Source organism: Amblyomma americanum, chromosome 5 (assembly GCF_052857255.1).
Source record: "Amblyomma americanum isolate KBUSLIRL-KWMA chromosome 5, ASM5285725v1, whole genome shotgun sequence".
Lineage (NCBI taxonomy): Eukaryota > Metazoa > Arthropoda > Arachnida > Ixodida > Ixodidae > Amblyomma > Amblyomma americanum.
In genome coordinates this window covers 120,048,243-120,075,122 of record NC_135501.1, presented here as the reverse complement: position 1 = coordinate 120,075,122, position 26,880 = coordinate 120,048,243, and the positions used below count along the sequence as shown (strand labels likewise).

Below are 26,880 nucleotides of genomic sequence, written 5' to 3'. Positions count from 1 at the left end.
TTCCGGAGCCCTCCACCACGGCACCTATTCTTCCTTTCTTCTTTCACTCCCTCCTTTATCCCTTCCCTTACGGCGCGGTTCAGGTGTCCAAAGATATATGAGACAGATACTGCGCCATTTCCTTTCCCCAAAAAAACCAATTATTATTATTATTAACGTCCGCAAGAAATCTGCGAGGACCTGCGTCGAGAGGAGTACACGCCGAACCGCCTCTCGCGCTACCAGTCACCATCAATTGCTGTCAACGAACTTGCCGCACGAAGACGCCGCCCCCGACACGCCGACGCCGCAAACAATGATGACAACCTCTACAGACGCGAACCACCTCAAAACGACGGCGCGACCGAGAAAAGCGTCGACGACACGTTCTAACCACGATTCCTATATCCGACGAAGCCGTGACCCGACGCCCAGGACAACGTGCAACGCAAGAGCCAGGGCGTCCGACTTAGAAGTAGTTTTTGACGGCCGGAATGTTACCGCTCTAGTCGACACAGGAGCCGATTACTCGGCGATGAACGGTACATTCGCTGCGCAGCTGAGGAACGTCATGACCGCTTGGGACGGCCCACAAATTCGCACCGCAGGGGGCCACCTCAATACGCCATCACGAGGTGCACAGCGCAAGTGACGGTCAAAGGAGATACCTATCCTGCGACCTTTGGTGTGCTGCCACAATGCTCCCGCGAAGTGATCTTGGGTATAGATTTCCTTAAGGAGCATCAGGCGATCATCGACTTCCGATCCAAGCTGGTCACGATTTCCATGGACGAGGCCGTTCCTTCAATGAGAACTGTAAAATCACGTTGCCCTGAGTGCCCTGCAGGAAGAAGGGAGCGTCCCACCCCATTCAAGCGTTTTCGTGACCGTAGACGCCGCGAAAGCCATTAACGCTGAAGCCGTCATTGAGGGGAACATGCAGTTGCTTCCAGAGCGAGGAATCAGCATCACAAGAGGCATCGCAGATCTCCGCAATGGCCATGCCGAAGCACTGCTGACTAACTTCAGCGAAAAATACCGGCACATTAACAGACGAACGACGATTGCTTTCCTCGACGAAATATCCCACGTACTAGACTCCTTCGCCCTCTCCGACCAATCCGCACAAGATTCGCCTGGCCAAGACAACTCGCCCACTTTCGACGTCAACCCAGCCCTGCCCCGGAACAGACAAGAATGGATCCACAATCTGCTTCGAAGGTACAGTGAGTGTTTTTCGACATCGCCGAAGGTCCTACAAACGCCAATTGACAAGCATTGCGTTATAACCGACCGGCACGTCCGACCTCTCTGTCAAAGCACCTACCGTGTGTCGCCGCGAGAACGACAAGCCATCCCGGACCAAGTGGAATAAATGTTTCGCGACGACGTCATCCAGTCGTGAAACAGCGCATGGGCGGCACCGGTTGTTCTAGTGAGAAAGACGGCGCACTTCGATTCTGTGTTGATCACCGCCGCTTGAAACTTTTCAAAGAAGGACGTCTACCTCATCCCCCGCATCGACGACACACTGGACCGGCTCTGCAACACCAAGTATTTATCATCGATGGACCTCAAGAGCAGCTACTGGCAAATTGAGGTCGATGAAAGAGATCGTGAGAAGACGGCATTCATCGCTCCTGGGCTCTTTGAGTTTGAGATGATGCCATTTGGTCCCTGGTTTGCACCAGCGACGTTTAAGCGAGTAATGAATACAGTGCTGGCAGGCCTGAAGTGGGAAATTTGTCTCATATATTTAGATGTCATAATTGTCTTCACCTCGAACAATAAAGAGCACCTCAAAAGACTTCGAACAGTACAAGACACCATCAAGTCGTCTGGCCTAACTCTGAAAGCTGAGAAGTTCCACTTTGCCTATAAAGAGCTGCTGTTTCTAGGCCATATCGTTAGCAAGGAAGGAGTACGCCCAGATTCGCAGAAAACAGCTGCTATTGAACAGTTTCCACCGCCAGCCGATAGGAAAGCAGTGCGCAGATTCCTCGGACTCTGCGCATGTTACCGACGATTCGTGAAAAACTTTCCACGCATCGCACAGTCCATGACCAAATTGGCGTAGGCAGACGTACAATTTAAATGGGAAGCGCCGAAAGCAAAAGCCTTCAAAGAACTTCAGCGTCGTTTACAGTCCCCACCGATCCTCGCGCATTTTGCTGAAAACACCGATACTGAAGTTCATACCGACGCAAGCAACGTGGGCCTAGGCGCCTTCTTCGTTCAAAAAAGCGACGGGCTGGAGAAAGCGATCGCATACGCTAGCCGTTCTCTTTCCAAGGCCGAGGCTAACTATTCGACAACTGGGAAGGAGTGCCTTGCATCATGTCGGCTGCGTCGAAATTTCGCCCCTACCTGTACGGACGACAGTTCATAGTGGTCAGCAATCGCCATGCACTGTGCTGGCTTGCCAATTTGAAAGCCCACTCTGGCCGCCTCGCTCGATGAAATCTGCGTCTCCAGGAGTTTGATATCCCCGTCGTTTACAAGTCCGGACTCAAGCACTCTGACGCCAATTGCCTCTCACGAGCCCCTGTAGATGTGCCGCCGCCGGACGACCATGAGGACGCCTTCCCTGGACCCATCAGCCCCAGTTCTCTCGCCCAGCAGCAACGCTCGGACCACGGCCTAAAACACCTTACCGAGTACTTGGAAGGCAAAGTTTTTTCGCCCACTGCCTCATGAAGCAACGACTGTCTTCCTTCTGTGTAGAAAATGATGCCCTCATGAAGAACTTCGCCGCGAACAAAGCAGCCTACCTCATTGTTGTACCTGCTTGTCTCCGCGAAGACGTTCTACAGGCTTCACACGACGAGCCGACCGCTGGACATCTCGGGTTTACTTGCACCCTGCACCGTATCCAAGACAAGTATTACTGGCCCCGACTGTCTGCCGATGTTTCACGTTATGTGAAATCGTGCCGAGATTGTCAGGGATGAAAGAACCCTCCCACCCGACCAGCAGGATTTGTAAACCCCACTGAACCGCCCTCAAGGCCCTTCCAGCAGATTGGCATGGGCTTGTTTGGCCCTTTCCCAAAGTGAACGTATGGAAATAAGTGAAATACCGACTACCTGACCCGCTACGCCGAGGCGAAAGCCCTACCGAAATAAACAGCCGCAGAAGTTGCCAGATTTTTCGTGGAGTACATCTTCTGCGACACGGTGCTCCCGATGCGGTCATCACGAACAGAGGAACAGCATTTAATGCGGAACTAACGCAAGCCATCCTGCGTTACAGCAAAACCAGCCACCGGAGGACAACTGCGTACCATCGGCAGACCAACGGACCGTCGAGCGGAGGCTCGGGCAAAAGAGGCAACGTGTAAACAATCGGCAAGGGTTCGGAATCCAGAAAAAGCCCAAGAGAAGCAAAGGCGATGGTGTCCACCTGAGAGTTCGCTGCAAGAGCGATAAGCAGAAACAAGATATATGGCACGTGCGATACCCGGGGACCTGTTGCGCGAGCTCCACGCCGCCATGACAGGCGGCATTAACCCCAAGAACGGGCTCGCCGTTTCAAGGCATGCATTTAAAGGCCATAGGACGCTTCGAGTTCGTCTTCATGTGGTTCTGGTGCACGCATCTTAACTACGTAAATCATGGAGTAACTTCATATAAATGAAAAAGTGTAATCGTTTTTATTTAATGTTATTAGAGAGAAAGTGGATTAAAAGAGAATAATATGGCCCCTGCGGGTTTGAAACCTCAACATTCGTCTGTATACGGTGCCAAATTATATATGGCGGCTACTATCGAAGCTTCGATTTTTCTAGTGTATTCATGCTGCGTATGGCACACCCTTGAAAGTGTTACACGCGGGCGTACAAGTGTGGGCATGAAACGTTTTCTAATACGTCAAGCTCTGCGTGGAACGTGGTGGAACACTAACGGCGGCAGGTGTGCAAGAAGCTTTCCGAAAGCAGGTTGAAAAACCACCCCGTCAGCTCACTTTGTAGAGCAACAGACGCGTCTCATGGACTTTGGGAGTTTGTATCCCACTGGCCGTATTTGGTTACTTTCTCTTCTACTTTGTACTCGGTTATCTTTCAGCTAAAAATTATTATACCGTAAATTTAGCGCCACAAATATCAAAAAATTTGCAGACGGTTCAGTATGGCTAAGCGCATAATGCTGTGCAGTATTTATCTTGAAGGCCCAACCTTGGTACAACCTTCACCCTGTCCTACACCCAAGTGAACGCCTCCCAGGTGTACTGACATAGCAGTCTGCCCAGAGGCACTTGCCCGAAGCGTGCTTCAGTGACGCTCGTAGCACTAAAAAAAAGGGTGTAGTGGTTTAGCTCTGGTTAAACCAGGAGTGCCGCGATAGCTACAGCTCGCCGAGTGGAACTTGGTCAGTTGAATTGCAAAGTAAGTCTTTCGCCGCTCCGTTTCGCTGGGCGTTCCTCCTTCATATTCGCCCCACTTGACACGGCGCATGCGCACAGCTGTTGCAGCTCGGTTTCGCTGGCGCCCCGCGCCGCCGGCAGCAGCAGCTGCTCCGCACCACGTGACCGTGGCTGCGCCGCCATGGCCACGTGCCGCCGCCACGCTGAAGGCTCGAAATGCTACCGTAATGTAGCTATCGCTACAAAAAACATTCCTTTATGCTTAGCTTCGGTGCTGTAATTGCCTGCTTCTTTGAAATCTGTGTAATAATGAGCCCTTCATGCACCAAGGCATGAGAAGGGAGTTAACGTAGCAACAAAATGGGGATGAGCAATCACCTCGGTACGCTACCAGCTACTGCGCACTCGCCTCTTCGCGAGGCGTGACTCTGCATGCTAGTCTGCAGCGTGCACGCGTTTGTATTTTTAAATAGAGCAAACGTCATCATCATCAGCCTGGCTATGCCCACTGCAGGGCAACGGCCTCTACCATGTCTCTCCAATTAAACCTGTCCTTTTTGTCAGCTGCACCCACCGTATCCTCGCAAACTGCTTAATCTTATTTGCACACCAAACTTTCTGCCACCCCCTGCTACGCTTGCCTTCCTTCTCCGTTACCCTTAAGGGCTAACTGGTGTCCTGCCTTCACAATGCATGCCCTGCCCAAGCCCGTTTCTTATTCTTGGTTTCGAATAGAATGTCATTAACTTTCCATTGTTTCCTCGACCACTCCGCCCGCTTCAAGGCCTCTTAACGTTACGCCTATCATTTTTCATTTCATAGCGCCCTGCTTAGCCCTTAACACAAGCTAAGCCCTTTTAGTTAGCCTCTACGATTCTGCCCCATGGGTGAGTACCAGTCTAAACGCTTTAGTCGAAGACTGAGCCGCAGCTGTCTTTATATTTTGTAGTCACAAGCAATAGTGCTAAGTGCTCGTGTCGCACAAAATCAGGCGTCGTTGGTGTCGCTGGCCGCGAGCGAAAAAGTCAAGAAAAATCTCCAGAGAAGCAATCTAGGAGACAAATGGGACACCTGTGTGACAACCAGCCCAACGGATTGTGAGTAAACTGCACCACGTGGCAAGGGGGATTTAAATTAGCGATTGCGCCCGAGAGGTTGCCCGAGGAGCAACCTAGGTGGCACAAGCCACAGCGGTGACAGCACCTGCCATCAAACGGCAGAGGCGCATCGATTAATAGCTGTGCCACCGCGCAGGTGATGGTACGATGACTCACACCGATATATGAATGTTAACTAGACGATGACTAATTCTGCATATAAGGGCATTAACCCACTAAACCTATCGGGTCATAGCCTTAAGGCGAAGCTTAAATGTTCCCTCCAGTTTTATTGGCTCATTGCCTCGTGGGAAGCTCTAATTGTCTGCTCTGCATGCAGCAAGGGTCTACTCTCCTCCTAAAGCTTCGTCAATTTACTGCATCGCGAATGTGAGCGTGGATTCCTGCGCCCCTGAAGCGAAGTCGAATTACGCATACGTGTGGGCCTCAAGTGAAAATCAACTCTATATGCCTAATTTGCAAAATATCACAATTACCTAGCATGGCTGATGGACGATGGTGAGTTCGGTTACACAGAGGCCAGAAATACGTGACACCACTAAGGTGGGCGTGGCTTATAGCTGGGGCCTTATTGCGCGGTATATGATACGGGGAAATGTTTTTCAGACGAAAACAAGAAACTTGTAAAAGATATAGCTTCATGAAGGCAGCGCTACCAGTACGAGATGTCGCCTGTCCTCTGGCTCACAGCTAAGGAACTGTATGAGCGGAAATCTCAACATTGCATCCACTTCTTCATGCTAAGGTACCAACTCTGCATCGTTATGTTTTTCATCATTCATATTTAAGCATGTTATGCTCAGTGACGAGATGAGGCTCAGGCCGTGTGAACTGCAAGCACTTTTGTGTTTAGAATTTTAAGTAATATTTTCAAAACCTCTGAGTTTTTATTAAATTTTGATATTTATTAACTTATTCGCAGCATTTTCACATATATGTGCTGTTATTTTTCTGAGTGATCACTGAGATCCACATACAGGCGAGAATTGCAGAGCTTACTTCATTAATAACTTTATTATATGTCTTCATTACAGTAGACGATATTGAACCTTACTTAATTTCTGTAGTAAAGGCGGATTAGTAGTCCCCATCATGTTCGAGAATGCGCTTGGCTACGCACTGAAATGTTTTTATTTTAATTTCACAAAACGAGCCCGCAATTCGTGCGCAAAATGCGACTGATCCCTCGTCTAAGTATGAAGCTTATATCTTGGCCCAATTTCAATGAAACCGGTGCGATTCTCAGGGATTTCACACAAGTTTGAGTGTCATGTGCATAAGTTTGGCCTTCTCAGGTGAACAATTATAGCTCTGGTCTCGCTGGAATGTTTCCTTGGAAAGGAAAGCAACGCAACGAGTTTTTGTGTGGCATGCAGCGCCCGCAAGTTCGGCAGCATCATCAGCAACGCTGAACAGTGGGAGCGTTCCCTGAAAAAACAGGCGAACTCTGTCGCTTAATACAAGACAGAAACGCACTCCTTGGTAAGCTACAGCAGTTTAGGCAGGCAGACAATCGCCAATACGACTCCATATATTTTATTGTTCCTCTTTTATTTCTTGCCGACGATGGCGTATCATTTATTTTTTGCAATGATCCGAGCCGCAGCGGTCGAATTTTGATGGATGCGAAATTCTAGAGGCCCGTGTACTGTGCAATGTCAGTGCACGTTAAAGAATCCCAGGTGGTCCAAATTTCCAGAGCCCTTCACTACAGCGTCTCTCATAGCCTTGGTCGGTTTGGGACGTTAAACCCCCATAAAGCATAAACCTTTTCAGAACAGTACTTAAGAAGGTTAATTTATATTTGCCAACAAGTGCGGTTTTGGTACCACGTCTGGTGACAGTTCGAAAGGTCACATATCTTGAATTAAAAGTGCTGTAAATCCAAGCAATAGGTTCACTTTCCTGCGCAGTTAAAAATAAAAATAAGTTTAGTCCCCATAGTGTTCTTGTACAATTTCCTGCTAGAAAATGGATTTATTGTCTACGCGAGTGCCTTAATACAAAAGAAAAGCCACACACAAGTGTTTAAAACTTTGTCACCTCTCCTTCTCCCCGGCTTCATCTGGTTTGCTCTTTTCTCGTCTAAGAGCAATCTGGCACATAAAAATGTGGGGCCAAGCTGTGAAGCATCTCAGAATGGAGGAGTTATTTGCAGCCTTCACAAAATGCGTTCGTCCTTCACACATTGCGGGGCTAAACTCGTAGCAAGCGCCAAATTGTTTAAGAAGTTGAAGTGGCTTCTGCTAAAGGAAAAAGGCTACGTTTGCATGATCCCGTGGACATGCTTTCAGATGTGTTATGCAGCGCTGCAGCTTTTGCGAATGTTGCGTGAAGCCAAGGCAAGCGCCATCAACTGCGCATCCTTTAAGTCCGGAAGCTCTCATTGAATGCTACATTATTTCTTTTTTTTATTTCACACACTTGCCTTAAAAGAAAATTGGGTTCACTGCATACTGTAGTATTTCTAAATAAAGATACTCTTTTGGCTCACCTGCATAGACCATGGCCTCTTCCAAATTAGGAACAGTCGAGTCTGCATGCAAGAAGAACAGGAACATCATATTTTATTCTTATTCGTAAATCTAGGCTTTTATCACGTGCATCAATTATATGCAGAATGGAAGTGAAGAAGAGCAGATTAGGCAAAGCAAAATAAAGCACGCATTGCAGCCAATAACATTGTGGGTTGCTAAAAGAAGACTCCGAAAAATAAGAAAGAAAACGCCGGCAAGAACAAGTCATTAAGCACCGATATCATAATTTACTTCTTTGTTTATTTCTTTAGCTACTTATTTTTATTGATTTTTATTTATTTAATTTGCCTGCATTGCCCCGTAGGACGTTACAGCGGGGGTGTTACAGCTTTAGCTACACGTGAACAAATGATTCCAATTCATCGAAAAACGCGTCATTTGGTACTACACCTATAATTCTGGATGGGAAACCGTTCCAGTCTTGAATAGTTCTAGGAAAAAAAGAATAGCGCAAAAAATTGGCGGCGTTTTAGCTGTGGTTAAACATAGAGCGACGCGATAGCTACAGCTGGCCGAGTGGAACTTGGTCACGTGACCAACCACGTGACAAACCACGTGATCAGCCACGGCGCCACGCCGCCGGCAGCTGCTCCGCACCACGTGACCAAGCACGTGACAGAATGGCGGCGCAGCCACAGGGTGGCGCGCCGCCACAGGGTGGAGCGTCACCACGCTGAAGGCTCGAAATGCTACCGTAATGTAGCTGTCGCTACAAAACTCTTACACCCTTATCACTTTACCTATTATAAGGAAGTTTTCTGACATTCATGCAGTAGTCCAGTCGCTTCGATTTACATGGTGGTTGCTAGATTTAATTTTTGCGGTTTATTCGTTTTGTCGAATGTACAAATCGTAGAACAATTGTAATCATACATGTCCTCTGCGGTGCTTAAGTTCTTGCCATTTAAGGTTAAGTTTGCTATCTGTCATGTTAAGTTGCCGGCAATAGTTTCCAACAACAAATTTAGCTGCCAATCTTTGATTTTTTTATTACCTATAGGGTCATATGTATGAAGGTAGCAATAAACTGATCCATATTCAAGTATTGATCGCACCGTACAGGATTTCAGTTGTGTTAGTAAGTTACGTGGAAATGACAGAAATTCAACCGTAAGAACCTCAATACTGATTCTGCCATATTTTCACTGTAGGTGACATGTTTACTCCATCATGAATTAGAAGTAAAAAAATTGGTGGCGGTTTAGCTATGGTTAAACCTGGAGTGACGCGATAGCTACAGCTGGACGAGTGGAACTTGGTCATGTGACCAAACACTTGACGAACCACTTGATCAGCCACGACGCCGCGCCGCCGGCAGCTGCTCTGCGCCACGTGACCAACCACGTGCCAGCGTGGTGGCGCAACCACGGCGTGGCGGTGCAGCCACAGGGTGGCAGGGCAGCCACCGCCACGGCGCCGCCGCGCTGAACGCTAGAAATGCTACCGTAAACTAGCTATCGATCGCTACAAAAGGCACCTAGAGATTTAAACTCCTTGGTTCTCTGTAAAATAATATTGTTAACTCTGCACCTACACGGATGATTAGCGCGTTTTCTTGTACAGATGACTCGAACAGTTTATTTATAGTTAACGACGTGTCCCACCACACTCACCAATATGTTATGATGCCTAATCGGCTTGCAGAATTTGTGAATCGAAAATGTCTCATAGCACTCTATAAACAACACAATTATTGGCATACATCTTGAATGAATACTGTGTACCAGATGGAATATCGTAGATATACAACAACAACGACAAAAGCGATCCCCTCATTGAGCCTTGGGAACTCCCGACGTATCTGGTGCACGTTGTGAAGAACAATCATTCACAACGACACTCTGTTTCAATCAGAAATAAATATTCTGCAATCCATTTATTTATCTTATAATTCAATATATAAGATTTTAAGTTCACGAGGAGGTGACACTGCCCGACTGCATCAAATACTTTCCGGAAATCCAAGAAAACGCAATCAAATACTTGTTGCTCACCAATAATTCAAGCTGAGCCATGAAAAAAATCTACCATCTGTGTATTGCAAAATAATACACGCCGGAAACCCCTGTTGGCTGCGGCTGAGGAGATTATTTTTATACTGGTCATGGAAATTCGTCTCCGGTTCTGAAAAGAATCTCGGACTCCACTCTTCTTCATCGTCACTACTCGCGCGAACTTCCAATCAGCAGGCAATCTGGTTTCTTTAGAGGACTTCTGGAGCAACTGGGTGAAATAAAAGCCTAATGCATCCGCGCAGTTGGTAATAACTAACGCCAAGAATTTTATCACAGCCGCATATCTTTGCCTGGTTCCTATCTTTCAACAATTTGCGGATATCATTGATGCAAAAGCTGGCTTCTGGCATGCAGTTTAGGGGATTTTAAACAGACAGCACTTGAGCTAGACAGTAAAAACACAAACAAAAAATAACTACTAAAAAATTCGACTTTGGACGCATTGTCAGGAATGGGTATCTCATCATATTTCAAGGCAGGTATCGAGCTGCAGTTCTTTCCATTACGCTTCCCATACCTCCGAAACTCTGGTGCACCTGACAAGACTTTCACCAAGATAAGAGAAACAGAAGGGCTAAGTGATGTCAAGCATTTGTTTAAATTCACGTTTATTGCTGTCAGCAAGGGCAAACACTTCGGCGAATTAGACGCCTGGATTGTTTCATACAATCATCCCTCTCGGAGAGCTAGGGCACGTAAATTTTTGTTAAACCATGGTTTCTCTTGAGCTCTCCAACCGTATGACTCGTAACGGGACAAAAATTTCAGCGAGTTCGAACATTTTCTGTATAAAAGCATATCACATTCGGTAGATTTTTAAGACATCTGCAAGGGCATCAAAAGTTTGCAAGAATGACTCTAAAGCAGATCTAATCGCTTAATAGTTGACTCCGCTTTTTTCAGAGCGCCTTTTCTTATGCAAGGCACAAAAAATTATGTAAGCGTCTTTCTGTGAAAACGTGTGCATCGGGCGTCACGAAGACGGGTGTGGTCGGTTTGCTGCTTAAAACACAATAGCCATTCTTCTCACCCTCCCTTTTGGCAAACAAATGCGTGTCACAGCTGAACCGTGGCCAACACCTTCTTTACTTCATAACAATAACTACTTCCGTGTCCACCAAGGTTAGCTGACCACTAATGGCACGTCGCTATAGTATAAGCCAGAGAACAACTCCATAGGTGGCCTCAGCTGAGCCCTAGTGAAATGCACAACTTTCTTTGATAAAATCATTTGGTGACACCTATAATTCGGATAAAATCAACGCCTCCACGATGTGAAACAATTGTGTTCACAAATAAACTTCTCAAACGGCAGCAGGTGTGTCCAAGTGGCATGCCACTACACCAAATGCTTCTCCTCTCATAAGATCTCCAATGCAGTTCGCGCTGTAAAACCTACTTTGCGGCCGGTTGCAGTTCTGCTCGCACAGCTCCTTGGTGCGGTACTTGTTGTCGGTGCCGTCACACCCTCCGTAGACGAACTGCTCGCAGTGGCCCTTGACGATGTCGAACGCCCACAGCACCATATGTGCCCTGCACGGTCCTGTCTCGGGCCTCGAAAGGCACTGCTTCTGGTAGTCCGTCTTAGCTGTAAATGGCGAGTTAAAAAAGGTCTCAACAAAAGGGGATCCTGCTGTCAACTCCTAATTTTTTGTGTGTCGGCGCTAACTGAAACGAAACAGAACTAATATTAGGGGGTTGAGAGGAGAGGAAATAATCCAAGTTAAACGAAGAAGGCAGACATGTAGAGTCGTCACAGAGGAAGACAGCAAGAGTAACGAGGAAGCCTGTGTCATTTCCTACACTTATGTAAAACGTTTCTCATAGCTGTATGCTAATCAGTGACAATACATTGCGAGCATTTTCCTTAGTCGTGAGTGGTACCTTACAGCGAGCTATAGATTGGTACCATTAGAGGTATGAGTGCGAGCGATCAACGCATCGGGACGCACCACTTCACTAGTGGAGCACTGCGCAACATACGACCCACTAAACAATCAACGTTACATAAACAGTGAGCTGAGGCAGTGGTGTCACCTATTCTCCTCCTATGCGGCAGTGCGTTAGATGCAGTAGCAGCAACCAAAGGAAAACGGGATCAGCGGCGGCGGCTCTTCTTAAAGCCGCTTACAACTGCGAGCGTCACCGCAGGAAAGGTCACATCGTGAGCGCTACCGAAAGTGAGGCTAATTTGCGCAGGGGCCAGGCTCTGCGTCGCCACCAGTTGCAAATTGCCGCTTTGAGTGAACGTCAAAAGTGGCAGCAGGAGGTTTCGTTAGAGGTTGTAGCCTTGAGTTCGCCATCGACGGCCGCTTCCCGACAACTTGATAGGCGCAGAGCCCATTGGATAGCGTTGCGTGCGCATGCAAGACTGCGCAGCAGCGAAGACTTCAGAAGCGCCAGCGATGAGGAACGGCGGCAACGAACACTAGTGGGATGAGTGCAGCGTCATCATTGTTGCTGCTGCCTTTGGTAAGAAAGGCCCGGGGTGCAACGTAAGACAGCACGACCTGTGAATACGATCGTGAAATTAGTGCAGAACTAATCTGCCATTCAGCGTCGTTAAAGAGAGATTCGTTCCCTGCAACGCGTTTCAACTGTGTGCCACGTGCAATTACTTTGTGTGCGACAGGCAAGACGCCGTACCTGCCGCTCCGAAAGTATAAAAATTCTGAATTCCGACGAAACTTTCGCGGCTCAACAGCGTTATCATATAAACGCCATCTAGTGCGTTTACGCCGACTTGAGAGTGTTTCGGAGTGCAGCGCGACCGACGATTGATTTTCTTTCTTTTTCCTTATGCCCAAAAACCTAATGTTTTCGAGTGATTACACTCAGCACGTGCCCGTGATGCATGATATCCTAAGTTAAGTGATTCCTCCTCCTTTATTGTCCTAGTCCTGTGAGAAGTGTTGCCAAAGAATAAAAGCAGTTACTAAGACAGTATTGTTGCCTATGTCCTTTCGCGCTCTTGCGGTTTTCGCTAATTTCACGTATCAACCGGAGCGCACTGTCTCCCATCAGCGAGCCACCCTTTGGATGTACACCGGATGATGAAGCCTAATTATTTTTGTAGTGATAGCTACATTACGGTAGCATTTCGAGCCTTCAGGTTGGCGGCGCTGTCACGTGGGTGGTCAGGAGGTGCGGAGCAGCTGCCGGCGGTGCGGCGCCGTGGATGATCACGTGGTTAGTCGCGTGACCAAGTTTCACTCGGCCAGCTGTAGCCATCCCGTCACTCCAGGTTTAACCAGAGCTAAACCACCACCAATTTTTTTTTGATCTCGACATCTACACGCATGCAATTAGTTCGCATAAATCCGGGCAGGTAATGTTCCGTTAGCAGATTCTTTTCTACGGCTTACATATTGTTGAGGGAATATACGTGCTGGATCATGTAATCCGACGATGCGACGGAGAGGGAGCATCAGAATGTGTCCATTTTATATCACATGCAGCTAAATGCAAGATTTACACTTGAGTAGCGACAGTGATCGCATTCAGTTTATTTTGGTTTCGTTAAACTTTCGTTCAATTAACAAAGCAATTAGAAGAAATAAAATGTAAGGCGAAGGCTTAAATGAGTCAGTGGTAGGTTTTGTAAAGCTCTGAGGAAAAAACTCTGTGTAATGGTCACATTTCCTCGTCATTTTGTGAACATCGCTTCAAGAACCAGCGCTAAAAAACACACAGAGGACGAGCCGAGACACACGGAGGACGCGATAGCTACAGCTGGCCGAGGAGAAGTTGGTTACGTGACCAACCACGTGACGAACCACGTGATCAGCTATAGCGCCACGCCACCGGAAGCTGCTCTGCACCACGTGACCAACCACGTGACACCGTGGCGGCGCAGCCACAGGGTGGCAGCGCCGCCACGCTAAAGGCTCGAAATGCTACCCGTAATATAGCTATCGCTACAAAAAGAAAGCAAAATGAACTAAAGAAAGAAAGAAAAGGAAATTTCGTCGCCCTAAAGTGTGCGTTTGCGTGTTTCATTCGTGTCTCGCAGCTCACTGTTGGGCGCCACTTTGTTAGTTAAGAAGAACTTCTTGTTGGGCGAGTTGGTGCATACTGTTGTAGGTAAAACAGCGTTTGTTCAATAGCGTTCAATCTTCAAGCTCCGATTTTTCGGAAAGCTTGCCATTATAGCTCTCACTTTTACTGGTGTTGGCAAGTTGTAAGGGTTTTTTTCTTTTTGTTCAGGTATCCATGGGATCTGTCAAACCAAACACCGATTCTTGGTAACATCTAAAAAGGATGGTTACCCAGGGGAGGCGGTAAAGTACACTGCTGAGCGGAGACAACGAGATTCGACAAAGGATCTGTGCCTTGTGTACACTGTCGATCACGATCTCGTTGTGTTAGTTTTGTAACTTCGTAACAACTTAGCACACGTACACGGACTAGCTTGTGCTTTTGACAGGGACCGTGACGACGTTTAAAGGCGGCCCGCAAAGTTAAAAAAATTGTGAAATTATACGGTCATCTTGATATGTTTTAGATGTGAATTGTTTTCCTGGAATTCATAGAAAACGGTCCACAAAATGAGACAAGATCGTGTTAATCGCCGCATATATTCTGCCAGACAGCAACTTAATCGTTTGCAGAAACAGGACGGATGTTCACATTAATATTTAACTCTTGGCTATCCCAATTCCCTCGTCGATACGGGCAGGAATTCAAACACATGCTTTGCCCGCCATGCATAGCTGCCTTGAGGCCTCACAATCAAATAACTAGCTTCATCAAAGGCTGCTTTTGCGATTGTTGCACATTACAACATCCTTTATTTTTTATTTTTCTTCACATTTAGGAACGTGTTGAAATACATGCATTACAACATCGGCTGTGAGATGGTGTACCACGGAGCACTGGCCATACAGCGATTGTTTCGATTCGGTAGGCCCAAAACTGCTAAATGTTCGATCCTTCGGCAACGAATTTTTCTTCTAATATTATATTAATAACAGTAGTTTGATTTGCCCCATTGCAACTGCAAAAAACTTACGGTCACAGCTGTACTCGCAGAGTTCCTTTGTTTCGAAGTTGTTCCTGTTGCCTTGGCAGCCTCCATAGATGAACTGCTGGCAGGTTCTGCTCTCTTTGTCGAAGTAGTAGCGAGGGAACAACCCGTCGCACAGTCCGGGATCGGGCGTCGGGAGGCACGCGACGTTGTAAAAGTCTGCTGAAACGCAGTGGGGAGGCAGATTTTCACTGACTTCTCCTTCAGAGACGCCCTCCGGCGCAAAAGACGTCACATTCGGCGCAGTATGTCCGAATTCAACAACCTCACTTTTCTTGTACTCCCTACTCGAATGTTTCCTAAGGCGCACCTCATCCTTGAGTTTGTTTTTCCTATGGCGCAAATGGCAACCGTAAGGGACGCCCGGAGTGTATGCTCGTCATACGGGCAGCGCTAAATTCGAAACTCATACAGGCGCTGCATGACGTCATAGACATGGGATAAAAATTGTGATTACTATAAACATTCCAACAGCGCCGACCAAAGAGCGTGCCAAAAGTTTCTACGGCATAGCATCTGCCTATTAGCGTTGTATTCTGACGCCTAATACACCTATGAACCTACCAACCATTTCGAAAGTGTGAATCACGCTTCTTCCCTCTTCCGGGTTTTGAGCTTCAGAAGAGGCGTTAACTCCTCACTACATAGTTCTAAAGACCGTGCGGCCAGGGAGTGTTTGATGCAGCCAGCAAATGGGAGTCGGCCACAGCGGTTATGTGGCTGCAGTGATGCGATCTAGGTGAACACAGAGGATCTTGGTCATAGCGGATACGAAACTCCGCTTGGAAGGCCGACTATGCCGCACGGACAGTTTGCGGAGGTAATTGGAATGTGGTGATGCCTTTGGCTGGTTTTGCGAATAATGATAGCACCCTCTAAATGTTGCTTCTCCACAATATATATCTTCTGAAGAGCACTGATATGTGCTCTGAATGCCGGAGCTGACATGACATTGTCATCTCCAACAAATTTTGTGCTATTGAAAGCACCAGATATAGATGACCCGTGGAGGCGCCAACGGTCTTTAATACCCAGTGGCGCTTCCACGCCACCTCGACCAAACCGCGGATGTTCTGAGCGCGTAGAACATAGTGCGAGAGCATCAGAGTGAGCGGCTTGTGCGAAATGGCGGCTTCATTACAAGGAAATTATGGAAGAGAACATTTCTAAACTGACACATCGTTGCATCAAGGCGCGAGGTTTTGGTTTAAATCCGCCTCATAATCCGAAATGTGCCGTAGCTTTTGTGGTGGCGGTGCTCTTCTTGTTCTAAATTATGTTTTATAATTCGCCTGAATTGTTCAAATTTACACTATGATGTGAGTATCTGTTCTTTCTTTCTGCAGTGGATAGTGGCCTTATTTTCCCTCTGTAGGAAGCACAGCAATAAAGTACTCCGCCCGCTATTTGTTCACAGTTATTTGCTCACAGAGTGACAGCTACGAAGTACGAAGACGACGCGGTGGCAAGTCTTGTGCGGTAAAATTTTTGATCGCGTGAATACTGCTCACATGCGAAAGCAATCTACTGGAAGTCGCACTCTGGTGCTAAAAAGTTGATAAGCTGATTGCATCCAATAATTATATTCTTCTTGTCCATTGGCTCACTTCATGTGGGCAGCCATGCATGGCTCGTCTTTTTATTTTCAGAGCTCAAGGTTTGGATCTGTGAAATCGAAAAAGCGCGAAACCGAAAATTTCCCATCTATGGATCACCATCTTGAAACACAAGTGAGGATAAGCCAACAGCATAGCATATGCGTACAACACCTCAAGCGTCATGCGGATGTTGTGGGGCCGTTTGCCATCATCGTGGCCTGTTATATTTTTTTACGCAATCTAAACCATTGCTCACTTCCTTTCCATCTGGGAAATAATTTGGGTAAATAAAACACCGTCTTTGGCTGGGTATTTTTATGTAACTGACTAAGACCGTAAGCTCGGAGATTTTTAGCCGGCCGGTTTTCAATTAGCGTGGACACTACCCGGACCAGAGTACATCAATGCACTTGCCTGTACTGATGAGAGTAACGCTTTTCTGTGTATCTGTATTCAGTATTTTGTTGCCTTTTGTAGTCTAAATCGTTTTCATACTGTCATAACGATGTCTAATATTTTAGGTACCAGGGTAATAATGAAGAGTACCACGGAAATCTGTGTTGTGAAACATCATGACATATTAAAATAAAGGAGGTGTCGCTAACGTAAGACAAAAAGAAAGTTCGACAACCCTACTCATCTCTTATTCACAGCAGCGCATGATGAATGTATCAAGGAAATATGGGTGAACCCGTCACTGGGCGCTCTAAAATAAAAACGCGCGCCATTGGCGTTCGGCATACTGCTAGCATTGTCCCTTTGTCTCTAAGAATCCAAACTATTCCAAATTTCCATCAACACTTCGAAACATGGCGTGAATTATAACATGGCTGAGAGAGTAGACGACAAAAAAAAAACACTTTGTGGTGGTTTAGCAGTGCTAAGGACGAAATATTGTGCCAGATCAGTTTTTTACAGGCCGTCACCGCCACCATGTACCAGGAAGCGCGACTGAGATGTCTACTAACCCAGCGAGCCAGATATGGGCGTCTTCAACTTTTTCAGCGTAAATGCCAATTTATCGAATGTGCGCCGGCGGTCTATGCGCCAGTGCCGCATTTATGCAGCATTGTTGCCGACGCCAACGCGTAATGCTGTAGTGCCGTTTTCCTGCCACAATGTTGTCATGCCAACGCATGCAGCTCACATCTCTGTGTCACTACTGCCGAATTCCTCAAAGCGCGAATATTAGTTTACAGCAGTATTAGTTGCTGGCATGTTATGTGGAATGCACAGCGCGAGTGTGTGTTGAAGATCAATGGAAGGCGTGTTAGGATGCGCAGATAGCCTAGTGCTGTCGTGCAGTGGCCAGCGAAGATCATCTGTTCGCACTGCCATGGGGTCGAATCGTAGTCGCGGCAATATTTTTTCTTTATTTATGCTTTGGCAAACGTCAGCCTCAAAGTCAAGCATCACACAAACCGTTGAGATGATTTGACGTCGTCAAGTAGTGATTTGCACTTCATAGCACATTTCACCTCCTGTTAACATGGAGCAGGTAGTTTATCCCAAAGCGGTTCTTTTCGGATGTTATTAGAACTGCAGGAAACCTGCAGTTGCCTTGGAACCGTACAGGCGACGAATTGGTTCGAGTAAAGGCAGCAGAATGTTGTTTTCATCTTCAACATGCTCCTGAAGTTACCTGAGCTTCAACATGCTGTATGACGAAGGGGTACGTGAAAACTACAAAAAACTACAAATTGTGTCGAAATGTGTAATCCTAAAATGCACTAAGAAAGTAAATTACCTGGCTTTTGAGTCCATCTCAACAACATACACCTTTTCGAGATTTAATCGCTCCACGCTGTTCAACATGGAATGCCGGTGCCCGGGCACCCTACTGGTTGCCTTGATTTTTTTTTCAAAGTAGTTAAGTACCTCCAAGCGTTCGGTTATTTCCGAATGATGCCGCGTGAGTCTGAAGCACACAGCGTAACTGAACACTTCTTGGTATTTGGTTCGATTTCTAAATAAGACTGCCTGCTATTTATTGTGACGTTGATCTACAGTCTAGATCCCAGCTAAAAATTCGTTTATCCCTGGAAAAGGAATGAAATCCTCCATGCCCATTGCTGCTCAATGTAATGGTGTTACCGGACTGGTCAAGGATACTCGCTAACCACCCGTTCATAGCTACAACAGCATACTTAGTTTGTATTCCGCCGCATAAACAAGCATGAATGCCTTGCAGCTATGCATCTGTAACAGTGCAGTACGCAGCTACAGCATCTTCAATATCCGTTACTGATACGCATTCTTATATCTTTGATAAATTTGACGTTGCAGTTATTCTGCTTCAAGGAATTAAAGGCGTAGATCCTCTTCATAAAATGCGAAAGAAAAAGAAAATGTGAGTAATAATATGCACTTGGCTTTGGACATCTCTAAAGAATTTTAAGTTGGCTTCTTACCTGTAGACACAGTCTGGTTGGACGCTACATAGGCAGCAATTTCCGCTGAACCTGAAAATGAAATAAAGTTTGAAACGTCGCCGAAAAAAATTGGGAACCGCAATGACAATGGACACAATGGATTTTGATAGGAGAAACAGACTGTCGGCTTGTCGGGAGACTTGATTCGGTAACGTAATTTCCTGACCTAACTTTAGAATTTGGCGATGTCACTTCCAATTTGGTGACGTCAAGTGATACGTGACAACATTAGCACGGCCAGTTTCATCATCATCATCATCATTTATTAACCCTTAAGGGTCCCGTCAGGGACATTACATAAGGGGGGGGGGGGTGGTACAGGGGTGTTCAGCCGTCATACATGAATATAAATAGAATGAATATAAATATAGAAGGAATATAAAAATACAGAAAAATATAGAAAATATAGAATAGAAAAAAAAGTAGAACAAGAGGAAAAAAGACAGAAGTAACAAATTCAAATAATCACGTCATGACAGAGTGTAGCAGAAATATAAACAAAAACAAATTGTAACTTTGGAAGTAGCACAGGATGGTCAGTTAGCAGGGCTTGGAAGCTGGCATAGGGTGCAGGAAAAAATTATTTGTCGTTGAGATGGTCGATTAGGAGCTGTCTGAATCTGGAAGGATTAGTCTCAATGATAATGTGTTCGGGGAGGTTATTCCACCTTTCTATAGCACTGGGAAGGAAAGATTTATTGGAATAATTGGTGGAGCCGTGCAAACGCTGTATGCTTAAGGAGTTAAATAAACGACGAGATGATCGTACCGGAGCTCGTAGAAGGTTTTCTCGAAGTGCTGGAAAGTTAAAGTACAGTTTGTGAAAAAAACAAAGAATTGAAGTTTTCCTGCGAAAGGCTAATGACTTGATGCCGAGGGATGATTTCAACGCTGTGATGCTGAGCTGAGATTTATACTGTGAGGTGATGAAGCGTGCTGCCCGATTCTGGATGGCTTCGAGTGAATCTATCAAGTAGGCTTGGTGAGGATTCCTTATTGTTGAGGCGTATTCTAGTTTAGTTTGAATGTACGTTTCATAGCCAAACATCACGCCTCATGCTTAGCATGCACTTCACGCATATATCATTATGTGTGACATTGGACGCAGCAAAAACTGGCCAAAGGGCTACTTATTCTTCAGTTAATAACCATAAAACGCCGCTTGGAAGCTCCAGAAGTTGATACCACCGGGCGCGTTTTCGAAAATAGACCGACTGCTGGCCGCATGCACTAAATAGTATTAATGACACATCACCATTATGCTGTGAGAAAAAGGACGGTTTTCTCCAGCATAAGCTGCTTATGATGAGTTTTTACAGCGGCAGCCCTAAAGCGCACTTCGCTGGATATATTATAGCAGATTGGTGTAGTATAGTTGTAGTAGTAGTAGTAGTAGTAGCATTAGTAATAGTACTACTAGTAGTAGTATTTGTATGAATAGTAGTAATAGTAGTAGAGGTAGTAGCAGTTGCAGTAGTAGTAGTAGTAGTAGTAGTAGTAGCAGTAGTAGTAGTAGTAGTAGTAGTAGTAGTAGTAGTAGTAGTAGCAGCAGTAGTTGTAGTAGTAGTAGTAGTGGCAGCAGTTGGTTGCCGTGGGAGCCACCACTCGGAGGATGTAAATCGTTGAAGGAGGATGGTTTGACGATCAGAGTAATGCGCAAACGGAAAGTGTCTACCAAGGGAAACATCTAGAGGGTAGTTACCGTTGAAGGAGGAAGGAATCCGCAAGAGCGAAGGAATACCCATCAAGATGATGGCTACTGTAGAAGGAGGAGGGTTTGGCGAGCGCATAAGAATGCGTGACAGATGAGGTGATTGGTTACCGCAGAAGGATTGGGGTAGGGCCAGAAAGTAGGAATGCGCTAGCGAAGAGGCGTAGCCATAGGAACCACCCTTTCGATAGCTGCTCCGGAAAAAGAGGGTTGCGGTGATAGGAGGCTCACCAGGAGTGGAGGCGCGAAAATCAAGCGGTTATTTTTTTTTTTTGATCCAGTGATTGTTCCTGCTTTTGCGACGCTTTCAAAATTATAAGCCCCAGGGCAAATATCAAATGGAATTACACAGAGTATTATTTTCTTTTCTGTTGATATCCAAAGTATACGAAAGAATGGAGAGATAGGTACGCGCCTCACTGATAAGAATGGGCGCAAAAATATCATTTGAGACGTACTTCATTTCTATATGAGTTTACTTCACAGGAAATAGACATTTGTATGTAACTACAAACGAATGTTATGAAATTGAATTGTGAACAAATACAATTCATGATAAGAAAAAAAACGAAAAACCTTGATCTGGAGCATCCTACTCTTCCTCAATTCAATCTACCAGCCGCGAGAACCATTTTCCAAGGAACCCGCAACCGGCGCGCCAAACTATGCAGTTTGTGACAAACGCACAAAAGTACAATTTGAGAAAAGTGACATTTCCTCAAGGTGGCGAAATAAAATATTATTTAAAAAATCTCTTTCACAGCATTTCCACTTCACCCACACTAACCAACCTAGTCTAAATACTAGTCTAGTAAAAATATTTCCCAAATATGCAATTAGCGGCCATACAAGTTTGCGTAAAAATGAATCGGTTGCTCTGGTATTTGGGAATAATATACGGGCCTCCACAGCGCACTAGATTTCGAGCAGTCTGGTATGGGCTTAAGATACTTCCTTGCCTCCCGCATTCTAGCATGAAAGTGCCTTCAGAAGCTGTTTTTTTAAACGATTCTTTTCGTATCTTTTCTTTTGTGCCTTTGCATTTGGTGAGGTCCTTGCTTACTGCGCCATCTTGCGAACTACATCGCTTGGGGACTATTGACTGCGAGATCTCAGGCTGCTCCTCCGCACCTCACAAATAATTTGGGCCACGTTAAAGATAGATGCGCAACATTCCTTACTTTTATATTCACTATTATAATTGCCGGAGACCGAATACACGTTTGAGTCTCTTTCCATTTATAATGACCGCAAGACAAACGCTGAATTCTAGTAAAGTCTATCCCGAAGAATCTGATCTGCTTTGCACACTTCCTGTGCTAACTTTTCCTTCTAATAAAGGGTTAACTTTCCTTCAAATGAAGCATCCCTTTCCTTTTATTCTCTATGTTCTCTATGTTCTAGCGCAAGAAAGTAGATGGTGATATCCACAGCTCATCTTTAACACAATGAGTTTGAATGCACGGTACCCACACATTCATGCACACCGCTTCAAAACTCGGTAAATTCACGACGGCGATACAATGCGTACCAGGCTAAGGCAGAAAACGACTTCAAGTGCATTAGTATACGTTTAAGTCGACTGTTAATGCGTTTGGGTGTCAGGTCAGTGGCTGCTAGTCTGATAGATTCATCTTCAGGGCAAAAGCGCTCACTACCTGCTATAAGTTGATGTATTGCCCTACCACTTCCAGCCCCTCGCTACCGATTGTACACTGCTCTTCTCTTGCTGCATTGTTGAACATTACTCTGGTTTTCTGCATGTTAATTTTTAGACACACAGTTCTGCTCGGCCCGTCTAATTTATGCTTCATGGTTTGCTGTTCAATAGCTTAGCCAGGCAATGTCATCAGCGAATCGTATATTGCTTAGGTATTCTCAATTAAATCTTATCCCCAACGGTTCCCAATCCATGCCTCGGAATACCTCCTGCAAACAGACGGTGAATAGCATTGGCGAGATCGTGTCTCCCTGCCTGACACCCTTCTCTGTCGGGACTTTATTGCGGATTTTATGAAGGACTATGGTAGCTCTGCAGTCGTTATGTAAATGTTCCAGTATGTTCTCATAAAAAAATACTCTAATAGCAAGCATGCAGCTTGGCTAGCTGGTTGCTGGAGATTATACACATATTTTAGCTCCAAGACGTAACACACACAAAAATGTATGCTGTCTTCTTTCTTGTCCGGTGTGCGTGTTGGGGCTAAAATCTTTTTATAATGAAAGAAAAACAGATTCTGAAAGCAGCAAGACGCAAAATGAAACCATCATGCAGCAGTTTAATCCACACAAGACAATTATCAAACCGACAATTTTTCTTCACCAATGGTAATGTTTATGTGCAATACAAGGCCACTTTTTTGTCTTTTGTAAAAAGAATTCAATAAGTCTTCATTTTAACAAGACTACTATAATTCTCCTAGACGGAATTTTTCTTCCCTTTAATATTTAGGCTGTTCAACTGATGCTTCGGGATCTCGTGTAAGAGAAGGCTTCTCAACTTGGATTTGCAAAACATATTGCGACAACTGCGTAGCATATGTTAAGCTTAAGGATACATTGTGTGTTGTGTTCTTCTTTATGGCACGTGGGCAACAGAGGACATCATGCGCCAAACTTAAGGTAATCAAGAGTATGTTGCTTATATCATTTAATATCTTAGCTTCGAAGCGTTTGAACTCCTTTAATAATAAAGTATCCAATTGCAGCCCAAAAGAAAGCGGAATTATTAAAATGCCAGGCAGAGTATAGAGTTAGCTGGTTCGATACTGTTTTGTAGTATCCACAGAGTGTTACTGCGAAAGAACTATTCCGATGGGCAAACCCCGAGCATGATTTTGCAATGTTTGTCACTTTGCGTCACATATGTTGCAATATTTATGAACTTGTGCCAATTGAATTAAATATATAAAAATATATCAAATACTTCCGCGACTGGAAGTCGAACCCGCGGTGGCGCGAAGATCGCAAGGCTTACGCCGCAGTTTTTTTTTTTTACTGCGTTGAAATCAATCCTACTCAGCTACGAAATGCTTTAAGTGCACACGTGTTATTCTCCAATGCAGACACATATTCTCATGACTCCATACACTGCACTCCAGCTATAATATGGAAATAATTACTCAGTGGCGTTCATCCAAGAGCAGCCATACGGCTACAAAGGAAAGCTATACAGCTTTCTTCGAAACTAGTTGAAAAAAATTCGCCCTGGTCCGAACCCGGGACCGCCACTTTACCAGAGCAGTCGTTCTACCAACTGAGCTAACCGGGACAGCAAGCTTATGGTAGGACGAGAGCGAATTGATCAATAACTCGAAGTGGGAACAGTGTTGGTCTAATGTTTTAGGGCAATCCCCCAAGTTGGAATAGATTTTTACTCACTGGCATCCACCCGTGCGTAGCCAAACTGCTACAAAGGAAAGCTATACAGCTTTCTCAGAAACTTCGTAGTTAAAGAAAAGTTCGTCCTGATCCGGGAACTCCACCTGCACATCGCCGCAGCCCAGCACGCCTTGAGAAAACTGCAACACACACTCGCGTTGTGCACTGCCAATCATCGTCTTCATCGACCTTTAACCGCAGCGCGCAGACACAGAAAATTCTTCTTCTTCTTCTTCTCCTCAAGTAATATGGCACATACCCACGTGGGGGGGATTGGCCAACGTATAGGGTAGAATGCCAATGAAGCATTTGCGCGGGGAAGGAAACGTCAGAAGACTGAATCAAGATAAAAAAAAAATGGGAAAAATAAAATGAATTCAAGAGGTATGAGTCATCCGGAATAGAATCAATCTAGCCTTTTTTGGACATGCGAAAGAATTTTGTGTATAGCTAACAAGATAATCGATTAGTTGCACTTATGTAATCGTGAAGGTAGCCGCATACACTGCTTAACGGGAATCCCTTGGCACTCGCACCGAACGATAGAAGAACTGTAAGAGACAGAGGCAGTCCTAGTCTCGAAAGAGGAACCTCCAGATATTGCTTTCTCTGAACCGCGAACCGCCGGCAAGAGAGGAGAAAATGATCGATTGATTCAACTTGCCCACATGATACACAAAGGTTTGTCGCAGCGAACCCGCACCTGCAAAAGTACAAGTTTAAGTGAGGGATTCTACATCGCAGGAGCGTCATGAACACTTCACAAAGCCTTGCCTTACACCACCGGATATTCCATGGGTACTTTAGGTGATGAAAGTCCACGGTATTCAGCAACGGATCACTCAAAGTGGCTGAAATATGTTGGAACCGCTGGAAACGTGAAGCTGCTAACAGAGTGAGGTGAGGGACGGGATATATTACAGGTGCGCTGAGAGCTGACCTTGCCAATAAATCAGCCACCTCGTTAAAATAGACACAGAGAATTCGATATCTCCCTCGTCGTCGTCGTTATCGTTCATGCAATTCTGTTTTCACACGTTCATGAAATTTAAACAAGAATTCGTTGCTTTTTTTTGAAACAAACACACAGTGCCTAAGCTAGTGCTTAGCAGGAACAATTCAGCAAAAAGTTCTCTCCGGGGCTGAGTTGATGCCGCTGCTCAGCATTGTGAGCGGGCTGCTCGACCGTTAGCAGAAGCGTCGGCCGCAGTGAGGAAACTCCTCATATAAACATTGTCCAGCCAGATCACGACGGCAACGCCAGTTCCTCCCATAGCGGCGTGAAAAAGCCGACAGGAGAGGCTCATCGTTGTCATGGCAACGGTATCCAGAAGAAAATAACTGCCTCCCTGAGCGGTATTCGAACCACCGCGCCAACATTATTACACCAGCTTCGTTTCCTCATTCGTCATACAATTCGGACATTGCCGCAACAAATGGCGCTGTATGCGTGTGAAGGCATATGCTTCGCAGCTTTTCAACACAAACACGGAACGTCAACTGCTATATCGCAGTAACAGGTTGATTATTTTCTTGTTTTTTTTTTGTTTTTTCCTAGCTTAGTGCAGTCAAATACCGGATGCTTTGTAGAATTTAAGGAGATTTTGTTCTGGCGTGGCTGAGATTGGTCGGCCGGTTTTCTCTAGCGAGGCTCGGTTTTATTAAATTAGTGACTGCCACGTTAGGCATCAATTATCTTTCCAACTATTTATTATTTTTTTAATAAGAGCTCGGTGTGCGCAGCTGTGCAAGTTTTCATCCACGCGTTTACCCGTGGTAAACACGTAGTAGTTTCATGTCGGCCTTTCCTTTGTTCCTGTGGGCTAATTTATGCGTAAAGGAAGAGTTTATCAACTTGTAGGATCTAATAGCAGGGAATTTGATGCCGGTTATGTCTGGACAATGTGGTGGAGATTTCAAAGTCTAGATAAAGGTAGACGAGCGAGACTATGAGGCCGATACCTTTGCAGAAAGTGCGACATGACCAGAAAGATGTAAGTGATAATGATTTAGCTTACGAATGTGTGCAAACATGCAAAGCTATACTATAAACAGCTGTAGACTGAAAGAGAAGACAGGTAGCCGTAGTGAGAAGCCGAGGTGGTCAACATTCGAAGCTCAGCAGGCCAAAAATAAGGTGCAGTAAGAAGAACGGTTGAGGCATATGAATGAGAAGCGATGGGTGGCAGACATATTCAGGAAGTTACATCGATGCAGTATCAATAATAAATAGAGGCGAAAAACTAGGTGGCTTGCTAACAAATACACATGTCGAAGGGAACGAACCGATAGTAAGACAACCTGGAAATACTAAGGACGAACCTCAGAAAATACTCACTGGCAAAAAAAAATGTCAGATAAGCCGACGTTGGAGCTCTATTGGACGCCTAAAGGCAAGACTAAGAGGGAAATTTTTTGACAATTTTAAAGGGAGTAGATCACTTTTGGAGAAGAGGTTTAAGTACATGCGGACAAAGTGTAAGCGGCAAAAATGGACATTGCGGATCAAGTTTGCTGTTATTACATGCAAGACATGTAAACCATTCAACATATTCTTATCCAGTGAAAGGCCTTCCAGTCCTCAGTGCAAGAGGACTCCACAGGATCACGTGACCAAGGTGGCCCACCTGTCTCCGAGCGTCCTCTGTAGGCACAACCCGTCAGAGACGTGCTCGTAACTTTTTGCTCACAACGCCGACGCAGGATTTTCTGGGTAACGGA

General features: G+C 45.6%; 1 protein-coding gene across 11 annotated transcripts in view; it reads right to left on the bottom strand.

The window, feature by feature from the left end:
* Positions 1–26,880, bottom strand: part of LOC144132630 (papilin-like) — a 180,915-nt gene that overhangs the window by 58,154 nt on the left and 95,881 nt on the right. For 10 of the 11 annotated variants that reach the window (XM_077665167.1, XM_077665176.1, XM_077665175.1 and 7 more), the window contains 4 exons: positions 19,047–19,097; positions 15,023–15,196; positions 11,411–11,599; positions 7,954–7,995 (listed from right to left, as the gene is read on the bottom strand). In XM_077665167.1, coding sequence (XP_077521293.1) covers positions 7,954–7,995; positions 11,411–11,599; positions 15,023–15,196; positions 19,047–19,097 — 456 coding nt within the window. The remainder of the gene's footprint in view (positions 1–7,953; positions 7,996–11,410; positions 11,600–15,022; positions 15,197–19,046; positions 19,098–26,880) is intronic. The other variant, XM_077665177.1, reaches the window with a different exon arrangement.